Raw genomic sequence first — 12264 nt, 5'->3', positions numbered from 1 at the left:
AGAGATCTAACAGGATTTTAGTTCTCTAAAGCTTCTTTCTCATCTGCAGACAGACATAGTGTTAAAAGGGGATTTCATGATGCATTCAACTACACTACGAGGCTTCCTTTGCTGAACTGAGACAGAGCAGCACACTAGCAAATCAAGTACCTGATACCACTGCCAGTTTTACCCTTCTCCACCCACTACCATTTCCTTTTCCTGCTCTTCTGTCTGGCACAAATTAACAAAGCACTCATGGCTCAGGCATTAATTTTGTCAACCAGTGTTTACTGAACTGGAAAAGGAAGCAGCAGTGAGTGAACAGACAAGGGAAAGGTGTAGTTGGCCAAGACAGTTGTCCATCAGTTCAGTTGCAATGACTTGTTCAGAGTGCAGCAGATTTTCTCTTTCTCTCTGTATTATGGTTATGTTCTCCAATAAATTGGTTACAAGTGAAAAAGGAGTTCTGCTGATTCAAGTGGACTTTTCCTCTGAGATTTACCATCATGCCTTTTCATCTGGTTGACACAGCCCAAGAAGCTAAATTGTATGTCATTGCTCACCTGGAGTAGCACAAATGTTGATCTACAAATACAGCAGAAGTACCAGGTACTTTTTGCTATGGAGTAGCACATATGTAGGCTTACATATTGTGTAGCACAGTGGTTTTCAGACTTGGTACCTTTGGATAGACTTGCAATGTTCATTAGACTTCTATGGAATCCCTGAATATTGTCTATGGAATTTATCTGCTCTACAAAGGATCATATCCTTGCCTGCATTGTTGGTTTCCTCTGGGTGGTAGGAAGGCCAGCTGGTTCTGCTAGTCATCTCTGTAAAATGAAAATGCACCCAACAATGTCGCTAATGTTTGCCATTATATTGTACCACAGGAAAGATCAAGGGGCAGAGAAGCCCCTTTGGGCAGCTTGTCTGTCAGTAATATTTGTACTGGGGGAAATTATTAAAAACAGCTTGAAACCACTAGCTTAGTAAGACCAGCAACACTTCAATCATAAATGATTTTTTTAAAAGATATGCAGAGAATCTTGAGTGTTAGGGACATTTATTTTTTTGTGGAGCGGTAATGACTTGGAACAATGGACACTTCTTTACATAAAGGGAAACATGATAGTTCTTACATGCTTGGTCTATCTTTTTTTCAGACATGTCTTGTATTGCTTCAGAGCATTAAAAACTGTGCATTTGTTTCCTACTCCTAGCCCCTCTTTCTGTGTTTAGCCTATGTGATTATGGGTAATCTTTTGAAACTGACCATAGTATTATCTGTGCAGTTTATTGTTGACAATGAACTATCAATTGTATATGTCAGTGTATAGAATCAGTCTTCTAACACAATTTGAGCTGCTGGTGATAGCCTGGAATGAGCTATACCGGACTGCAGTTGTTGTGCACCTGTGGTCTAAAGGTCTTGAATCCCATTTATTATGGACTCTCTTGTCTCATCCACCATTCATCATGTCTGGGAGCTAACAGTTGTTCTTTGTCTGATGCTATAAATTTATATAACAGTGTCTGTATGACTTGACCAGAAATATGTCCCTTCTCCCTTACCTGTTCCTTTACACTTTGCATTTCCTTTGTAGTTTAAAATGATTCTGTGTGGTGAGAGGGTGACTGGAACTGGAATATGTTGATACATGCAGAAAGTAAATGATCTCATGGTTAATGTTTAGGCAGCTAGAATGTATGCATTAGATATGTATTGTGTCAGGCTTTAAAAACTATTGCAAATTCCCTTTTTCATTTTCTTAACTGGCTGTGCAAGAAAACCTGTTCATGGTTAAAAGCAGTTAAATTTTAAAATGAACTTTAGTGCATTTGTGGAAGGGGAACAGAATAGGTGGCCTGGCCATGGCCATGATAAAATTTAGCAATTTTCCAACCACCTGTTTCACAGCTGTGCCATTGACAGAGAGGGAGTGAGTGGTTAAGCTATTGTAGCTTACGATTGAAATTGGTAATATCTCTGAACATGGATCTGTTCATAACTTTTCTGCAGAAAGATGAAATTTATTTCAGCTTCTGTGATGCTCCAGAACAGTAAGCAAAGCAGGATTTTTAAAGAAAAAAATCCAACATGTTCCAATTTCTCTTTGTATTGTTATCTCTCTGTTTTTCTGTGCCAGCTGTTGGCATTTCACTATGCTAATGCTATTTGAGATCTTAAGTAGGATCACTCGATTGTAGAAATGTTTTCAATTTTGTCATCCAAATCTGATAAACTTTCAATCACCCTATTGATGGTTCCAACTTTGTGCATTGCACTGGGGAAATCTGTCTAGGGGCAGAATTTAAGGCAAAATTACATAATTTAACAACCAAAACAAAACAATAAAATCAAATATACTATATGGTTTTTTCACACTGCAGGCAATGGTATCTTGATTAATTTTAATTTTGCTACCCAGGATCTTTCAGATGGTGGCAGCAAATACCAACAAGTGAAATATGTAGCCTGAACCGTATTCTTCTAGGACAGATGGATCACTTTCATTCAAGAGTCTTCATTTCAAGTAATGATCATAGGAACTGTGTTGGTTACTGAATGCCTCATCTCATCTTGTAATAGCTGTAGCCAATGTCTGAGATTCTGGAAAAACAGAAGAAATAAACATCCTCAGTCAAGTATACCTTTTGTTAAAGAAATCATGTCTATAGTGTCTCTCTTTTACAGAAAACTGTACACCTAGGTTGTTTTCATTTAATTGCACTCATCTTAGAAATATATGAGCTATTTGAATAAAGGGTTATGTAGATGATGAAATATTTGGGTGACTCTTTCTTGCAGTATGAATGGAAAATGCAAAGGATCCTTATATGTTTGTTTGTCATTCTGTAAAATGTCTTTCCCCTTTTGTGCATACTAAGACAGACCTTTCATCAGCAGTGTTAAGTCTTACTAATCATAAATCTTGTTGTTGATCACTGTCCCTGCCTCACCTGAAAAAACAGAGGAGTACCTGTGTTAAACTTTGTACAACAGACTTTGTAGCAAAAAAAAGTCCAGAGGCATCTTAAAGTCTAAAAGTACTCACTCACTCACTCACTCACTCACTCACTCACTCACTCACTCACTCACTCACTCACTCACTCACTCACTCACTCACTCACTCACTCACTCACTCACTCACTCATTCATTCTCATACTGGAATAAATACTGTTAATTGTTAAGGTGCTACTGGACTTCTGTTTTGTTTATCATGAAAAAAATGTTGATCAGCTCTGTAGATTTATAATGAAAAACTACCCATCTGATATGTTTGACAATGTACAACAATTTCATTTCTGACTATACTGTTTTAGGCTTCCCGGGCCCTCAAGGGTGCCAGCTGCGGGCAGCAGTACCAAAGTCCAGGGAGCATCAAATTTAAATCGAAGAAGTCAGAGCTTTAATAGCATTGACAAAAACAAGCCTCCACAATATGCAAATGGAAATGAAAAAGGTAAGCATTCTCTCCCGCCCCATTGTGTGAAGAAGACTACCATTAAGTAATAATGAATTAGACAGGTCTACTGCAAAGCACATCTGTAGCTTTCATGCCCTGGCTTATCCCAGTTTTCAGAGGTAGTCCACGTTTTGTATTTCTGTGGAACTCTTCTTGGAATTGGAGTTTGTTTGTAACCAAGATGGCTGTGGTGCTTCTGAAAATTGTTGCCATTGATGGGAAAGCAATCTGTATGTTACCCCCTCTGGGTCAAACAATATCCCTAGAAGAACATTGGAAGAAAACAGCATAGGATGAAAGATTAATGTCTCTCTCTCCAAGCCACAGTTCTGATCAGGACTTGAATCCTGCTGAGCGGCTGTTGACCAGTGTAAAATGCTTGGGAATCTATTAATGGATCTTCTAGCATCTTGACAAGTTTGGCATCAGACAAAGTAGAAAATATGAAGCTGGGTAGACTAATAGTCTGACTGTTTATAAGATTTTGTATGTTTTATAACATTCAGAAATCCATATTAATACCACATTCTAGATTTCTAGTTTCAATTGACTGCAGATAAATTGACAGCAGATGGCATCTACCCCACCTTGTGGTACCTCTGATGTACAATTTTTTTAAAGTCATGTATAATTTTATTTACCTTTGGCCAGAAAAATAAGAACAGTATTTCATCTGAGATACATGAATATACTTCATCTATAATATTTTCTAACTAAAAGTACCTGAAAATAGAAAATAATCATAATTTGAAAAGCAGTGTGTATAGAATCTACCACAAGGTGGGGGTACATGTCACTGAATAAATATCTGTGTTCAATTGTCAATGCTCGGCATGCTCAAAAATTATAATGATGAGTATACATTTAAACTATGTAAATGAAGCAAAAATCCAGACCACAAAAGGTTGTTGGGATTTCTTTTCCCTGAGATAGGAGTAAGTTTGTCCTAAGTAGGTTAGACTGGAAAATTAATTCACCTAGGGGTTTGCCATGGCCATTGCTGCCCTGCTAGTTGCCTCAAGTGACATATATTTCTGTGTTGCATTTTTTAAAATAGTTGTTCATCAGCTAATCTGATAAAATATTTCATTTCTTCTCTATATGAAACTAGATATGGTTCATGATACAGTCAATAAATAAGGAAATCTAGCAATGGGTTGGTTCCAAAGATGCCTTTCTCCTTAAAGAGTCTCTGATAAAAACACATCTTTTAATCCACACGGTGGAATATTTGTTATTTACATAATCAAATAGCTGCTGCAATATCATGTTTATTAAACCTATTTGTTGGCAACATATTAGGTTTTTGATAGGATAATTAGTAATGTTTAATAAAGAATAAACAGTTATCTGGATGTAGAAAGAAGTCAGAAAGACAACAATGGACTTAATGGAAATACTTGTTTTTCGACTTATTTTTATTACCTTCATTTACACTCCACCTTTCTCCTTGCTGGAGACCTAAAGAGTTCTCCTCTCCTCCATTTGAATTCGTATAACTTTAGATATTTCAGAATGTAATAGAATCCTTGAATGATTAACAGTGCAATCCTATGGAGAGTTACTCCAGTCTAAGCCCATTGACTTCAATGGGCTTAGACTGGAGTAACTCTCCATAGGATTGCACTGTAAGACTCTCATGTTTATAATATATGTCTGTGTAATGTGGAGCCATAGAGTTTAGCTTTCCATCATCAGTTTTGCTTAACAAGGAAGGAAGAATGCTATTTGAAAAGGCCAGTGTTGTCGCTGCCAAACCATCTCTACTTTAGAGATACATTTGCAAGAGCACAGCAAACATTTGAGTGTAAAGCTGCTTATTTATTTATTATTGTTTATTTGTTGTATTTATATACTGCACTCTTGATCAATAATTTCCAAAGCAGTTTCTAACATTAAAATACTCTACCAATAAAATTGCTATAAATCAAAGTTCATGCAAATAGCAGTATAATAGAAATAAATGAAAGATCAACGACAAGTAACACAGTTAAAACCCCTAAAAGGCTAATTAACTGCGTTTTAAAAAACAACTGTGTACACACACTTCTATAAATTAATTTACAGCAGCAGTCGTCAGTGAACAATGCAAAAGGAATGATGTAAAAAATGAAGTGTGAACAACTAACCATCTAAAAGCCAACTAACAATCCTATTCAGCATTAAATTAAGGTTTGGCTATCAGGTAAAATTGGAAAAATGATCAGCAGAGGTTGTATATGAAGACTTCTAAACTGAACTACTAACTACCTATATAGTATTTTTTTCAGTTCTTAACAGTATTTTTCTTGCATGCCTTGTTCATTTTCTTTGACATAGTAGAGGCTTAAATAACATTTACAAACTTCAGGTTATAATTTCGCTAACTGTAAACATGTGACCATAATTACGCAAGCATAAGTGGTGGTTTTTAAGGGCTTAATCACTATTAACACTTCATTTTCATAATTCTACAGGATAATGTTAAACATGCCTGTAGCACATTTAGAAATATGGGCTTGATTTAGAGAGGCTCACGTGTTTTTCATATAACTTGCTTTGTTTTGCAAAATATGACATCAAATGTCATTTAAATGGGATGACTAATCTACAGTCCTGAACTTTAGTACAAGGGTAGAACTAGACATTACTAAGGAAATGCCAGGTCCGCAACATTAGATTTTTCTTTATGCATAGTGCTCCAAAATCAGAAATTAGCATGGCTGAAAGTAAAACAGCTAGTGGTGCTGCATTGCAGCCTTAGCCAGAATGAAGAGACAGACACAGGCTTGGAACTAAAGGGCCGTTTATTAACATAACAATAATCATAAACTACGGCAAGGGCAAACTAAGCGGTACAGGTCAAACCACTGGGTCAGCCCTGGACCTACACCTTGACCTGTCTGGGCGAGCCCCAAAGCCCCAGGTGTAGGCCACCCATGGAATGGCTGCAGCCCGGCTGGCTAGGCCAATGGATACCCCCATCAAGCTCCTAATGCCCCAGCCATACAGCATGAAGGAAGGGCTTGTCCTTGATTACCCAAGGGTCTAAGGCCATACCCGCCTTTGTAGAATCTCAGACCAAAATATAAGTACGTCTGGTTATCGGTGGCTTATCAGCCAGAGGTCTTCAGCTACCTGCAGTGACAGGGCCTTTCCCTGCACTAAACCGAAGTCAGTGCCACCGAGGTGGATGACCAAAATGTGTGGGAGAGGATCCGTCCTTCCCCTAAACAAAAGCGGCAGTAGGCCCGGCCACCGAAGGCCACCGCCATCCCTGCCTCTTGACCATGGCCACAGCACTCAGGCCCAGCTGGGATCCAGTCGGCATTTTTCTGGCTTGGTAGGCTGCCCAGAACTCCATGCTGTGTCGACAAATCAGGATCCTCTTCTTCCCTGGGCCCGATATGGCACCTAAGGAAAGAGTGATTAGTATGGCTGTTTAAAAATGAGGCAAGGGACGGATATAGGTTCGAAATGCACCCAACCACCACCTGCCAACATGCTGTATTGCCCTTTGAGGGTATCCCATAGCCACTGCCATACAGGCAGCCCCAATCCTGAAGGAATGGGTGCCAAATTTGACCCCAGATAAACCAAGTCTACTGAGGGCCCTCTCTGTAACTGCCCGAAACTGATACCGGGCCAGTGGAGTCTGGTCCTCATGCCAGAACAAAATGCCCTGGCTTTCACCTCGGACCTCAACATATTCCCTAAGAGCCTTAACTGGGCAAAGCTCACAGTCAGCACAGGGGCCCAGCAGTAAAGTGGCTCCCTGCTGCCTTTGGTCAGTCTTAGACCGCCAGATCCGAATGGAGACTTTATCCCCCACAAACTTAATATCCCAGGCTAACAAGGTCCTGCCAGTCACATCCTGTCGGGACTGCACCACCAGCTCACTCACCTGCAGGGCCTCAAAGAAGGTCACTAAAGAAGCTGCATGAAACAGCTTCTGTTCAAAGCCTGAGGAACAAACCACCCCAGGCTACCCCAACCCCTTCAGTACTGATGGGGAAATGAGCAGCCTCTGATCTCTAGACACCCCTGCCTCCCGGGACCAGCTTTCCAACATCTTGCGGACTTGAAAGTCCCCAGTGGCTGGTTTTCCCAGAGGAAAATTGCCAGGTGCAGGAGGACTTAGGCACCACCTCTATCTCCCCACCCCCAAATAAGGACCTAACTACATGAGGTCAGGCTTAGACCACCTCCCATGCCATTTCCCCCTCTTGAAATGGAATTGGGGCACTATTTGCTCCTTTCTGAGTTGTGCTGACAAACTATCCATAATGTTTTCACAACAGGTCAAATAACATCCCCAGGGACCATTTCAGGTCAAATAACGGGTAAGTTCTAAGCCCCCCTCTCTGCATACTCCATGCCCAAACCTAATTAGGCCTACATGCACTTGACAAGCACAGAACTTCTGAACATGCCTGTCTACCCAACCTAAAGGTAGACAGGATGTCCATTGGGGGAAATGTAATGTGTAGTTAGTCCAGTCTCTATTTCTGAAATATTGGCAAATGCATATTTGAGAGAAATATTTGAGTGTTTGCTGAGATAATTTTTGGTTCTGCCCTGAGTATCCTTATTATTACTGAGACCGTGTTCTGCAAATATACCAGCTATAGTAAAAATTATTCATGCCAGTGCTCGAGTTCTGTGAGTCATAAACTATAGATGCTTTCCACATTCTCTTTTTCTGACATTTTGCATGGATTTTAAAGAGCCAAATTACCTATTCATGTTTCTGATGAAGAGTGATGTCGCTTTATATCGCTTGTATAAAACAGGCTACTCATATAAGTAGATTATTTAGTAAAAGATGGTTACCATTGGATTGCCTGGCTGCAGCCAGAGAATTTAAGGAGAGGGGAATTGCATGGTGGTGTCGTGTCAACATGGTGACATCACTTCTGGTAAAAACTGGAAATGGTGACACATCACACTCTAGGATTTGTTTTAAAAGTCTATGGTAAAACTAGAGTTTTTGCAAATCCTGGAGTGTCTCATAGCATTCACTCCTGGATTTCACTGGAAGTGCCACCAGTGCACTGGTGTGATGCAAGCATGTACCCCAATCCCCCCCCCATTTCCTATTGCTGGTGCTTCAAGCATCAGTAGATAAGATACTGGGTTGCCAGGAGGTCTCCCACTATAGCAGAAAACCTGGCAACCTTGGCTTAGTGGCATGTTATTGTAACAGACTTTGATGGCAACAACGGGTGTGATGCTGGGAGATCCATAAAATGATCATCTGAGCATTTCTAAAGGGCAACAGCAACCATATGGTGCCTGATTCATATTGACCCCTGTAGGGAAGAGAGGTATATCTTCTGCCTACATTTGATTTAACAGATCAAAATCACTACCACGCCTTATGCTGATATTAAACTTGAAAGAGGAAAAATGACAGGCAAAGAGGGGTATCTATCTCATTTCCCTTCCAACATGTTCTAGATAAGGCCACTCATACTCCTGCATATCATTCAGATATATTGAGTTTCAACCTTGAAACTATTTTATATAATCAATTTTTAAAAGAAACATTGTACCTAGGTTAAATTGGTTCATCCTTCTTGGTGCCTGGAGAATTTTTGATCTATTTCTGATTGTATGTAATTCTTTATTTTAGAGTTGCCGATGGCTACAATAACATTTACAATATGTCTCTTGTAATTACTGAGTCTTGGCTCTGCCAATATGCTAGTGAGCAACTGTCGTTTAAAACAACAGGATGCCTGCTCATGCAATTGGTCTTTGTCAATGAAAGTAGTAGCTATCTGTCATTGGCTGAGTCAGATGTCACACAAAAACACAGTTTAATTAAACTAACTATGGTTAGATTGTCTGTTTAATATATGCCTGCCATGCTGTTGTTGAAATGATAGGGGTAAATTTCAGGCCCAGACATTACCAGTAACCTTACTCCTATCCAACTAGACAGTTCAATGATTCTTTTATTCAGGCTGATATCTCGAATGGCTGGTGCCAGCAGCATAGGTATTGGCTAGAAAGAGTCTGTGTGAGGCAAGGGATCCACCTGGATGATTCAGTAACAGCTGAAACATCTCGTTAAGGTTTTTCCCCCTCATGAAGTGGTTTGTTTCAATGTGTACAGCATCCCTGTCCTACTCTGTTTCTTTGCCATTTGAAGATGTTGCATGAGCTGCTACCAATCTAGCCTATAACCACACTGCATGATTTTCTATGTTCCTTCTATTGCCATCAAGAATACAGAGGCATTTGCAGCTTCAACAGAGCATATACACTGTAGTTTTCCTGGCACTATGTTTGCACCAGATCCCCATTGCTGCCATTGTCCCCATCTCACTGGATGTCTTTTTTTCAGAAAACAATCTTTGATATCCTGTTGTAGTTTCACACTACAGCAATATGTAGATTGCTGATTTTTTTAAAAAAAGGCATATGATGGCATGGGGAGGGAAATGGCAACTGTGACAGGACTGAAGCAACAAAAAAATAGTGCTGGTGGGATCGGACCTGTAAAAATGTGTACTTTCCCATCCCACTTTGTGATCTTGCTCAAAAGATCACATCAAACCAGGTTTAGAAAAAATTGCAGAAAAGCTGGGGAAATCATGTAAGGTGGATGATGTGGATGCTTACTCCAGTTTAGATACAAAATTGGAGCAAAACCTCCATGTAGAAACAGCTCTAGTTGCACTAGCCAAGCTTTTTTGGCACCACAACATCCTAGGATGGCTATTAGCAGTCTTTGCAGCAGTACTGATATACTTTGGGCTACCACTGTAATTTGAAAAAAATGTATGTTCTAAGCCATTAGTTACATCTCTAAAAGCTGCATTTTCCTCTTCCCTTTTGCCACCCACTCAGAGTAGCATTCTTTCATAATTCGGACTGTCCATTAATATGTGGGCGTCTGATGCTTAATCCAATCAAAGAATATTTTAACAGAATATAAAATTAAGATATAATGTGAGAAATTTAATTTCATCCATAAAATTGTATTTCTTTATTCCCGTTACTTAAAGGATTGGAGAGCTGAGTTTCAGAAGCAATATATGATGGACTGGAAGTCTTACATATATAAACTAGGTCAATCGAAGTAGGCTTTTGGAGAGCTCATTTCTAGCTCTGCTTTCAAATTCAGAGCTAATTGGGATGACACATTATTCTGAGAGAGGTTAAAGAGCTTTGAAAATTTAACATTCTCTTTCTTTTTGAACTAGAATCACCCAAAGGCCCTCACCCATCCGCAGGCATGAATGGAAATGTACAGCATCCCACCAGCACTGGGCAGCAGCCGGTCTCTGCCATCCCCTCTCCAAGTGCCAGCAAGCCTTGGCGCAGCAAATCCATGAATGTCAAGCACAGTGCCACCTCTACCATGCTGTCTGTCAAGCAGCCTAGCCCCGCAACCTCTCCTACTCCGCCTTCAGATAGGCTTAAGCCACCCCTTTCTGAAGGACCAAAAACTCCTTCCTCTGGGCAGAAATCCATGTTAGAGAAATTCAAATTAGTTAATGCTAGGACAGTTTTGCGGCCCCCTTTGTCATCAAATTCAGGTCCAAATGATAGTGGGAAAGATGAGGAAGCCTTTTCAGAGTGTGTTGAAATGGATGGCTTCAGCGCTGGACTCATCAGTGGTGGTTCCACCAGCGGCAGTCCTAAGATATTGCCGAAACTAACTCCTCCAAAAGCTGGAAGCAAAAATCTTAGCAATAAAAAGTCTTTGCTACAGCCAAAGGACAAAGAGGAAAAGAGCAGGGACAAAAATAAAGTTTGCACTGAGAAGGCAGTAAAGGAAGAAAAGGACCAGGCTTCAGAGACACCTACAAAAAAGACCTCAAAAATTGCAAGCCTGATCCCAAAGGGGAGCAAGACTACATCAGCGAAGAAGGAAAGTTTAATACCTTCCTCTAGTGGAATACCAAAACCTGGAACAAAAGTATCAACATCCAAGCAAAGTCCATCACCGGCATGTTCAGGAAGTAAAGAGACTGAAAAGCTGAAGAGTGCAAAGGGAAACCAACCACAGTCAACGACCAAAGCTCAAGGTAATGATAAAGCATACACTCCTTGTAATGTCCCATCTTTGGAAGGAAAGGAATCCAGTACAGCTCTTACCCCTAGTTCATCTACTGCTCTTTCGATGGCTGCAACTAGTGGACAAGCAACAGGAAACAATATTGTCCAACTTCCTCAGCAACAGCAATACAGCCACCCAAATACAGCCACGGTAGCACCATTTATTTATAGGTAAGATAAGATTTTATCATTATATTTAATAATTTAATAATAAATATTTACAAGGATTGTAGCTAAAAATGGTAGGCTATTTTTAACAACTGATTTGTTTCATCAGATTTTCCTGGGTGCAACTGGTTATCTGAATTCATTTCATACCAGCTTCTGACCTGGGTTTGAGACTGAAAAAGTCTTAGCCTTTGCTGGGAGATGGATAGGGGAGTGAATCTCTCAGCAGTTTACAATGCCAGAGGAATGGTATCCTCTGCAACATCTTGCAGGGATGGGATTGGGTGATACACCATACCTTGGAAGCTAAGCTTGTTTCTTGAGGGTTGGTTCCTCAAGTGGTACTGGTGACTGCTTTTTTGATCCCCAGGTTTTGCGATGTATAGATGCTACAGGGATCCATTCATGTTTTGTCTTCTTTGTTGTTTAATATCTACATGAAATAGCTAGAGGTCCTCCGACAATTTGGGCCAAGATATTAAAAATATACAGATAACACCCAGCTCTATCTCTTCACCACCAAAGTCTGTGGAATTTATAAACCTGTATCTGTACTTAACAGGAAAGAAAAAACTGACACTTAATCCAGAT

The 12264-nt window shown here is 40.0% G+C and overlaps 1 protein-coding gene across 2 annotated transcripts in view; it reads left to right on the top strand.

The window, feature by feature from the left end:
• The window catches only part of NAV3 (neuron navigator 3), a 363931-nt gene that overhangs the window by 140328 nt on the left and 211339 nt on the right, over positions 1-12264 (top strand). For both annotated transcript variants that reach the window (XM_054988337.1, XM_054988336.1), the window contains exons 7-8: positions 3311-3450; positions 10647-11676. In XM_054988337.1, the coding sequence (XP_054844312.1) occupies positions 3311-3450; positions 10647-11676 (1170 nt within the window). The remainder of the gene's footprint in view (positions 1-3310; positions 3451-10646; positions 11677-12264) is intronic.

This window comes from Eublepharis macularius, chromosome 9, assembly GCF_028583425.1.
Source record: "Eublepharis macularius isolate TG4126 chromosome 9, MPM_Emac_v1.0, whole genome shotgun sequence".
NCBI lineage: Eukaryota > Metazoa > Chordata > Lepidosauria > Squamata > Eublepharidae > Eublepharis > Eublepharis macularius.
Note: the sequence above shows the minus strand (reverse complement) of the source record. Positions and strands in the feature narration are given on the sequence as shown.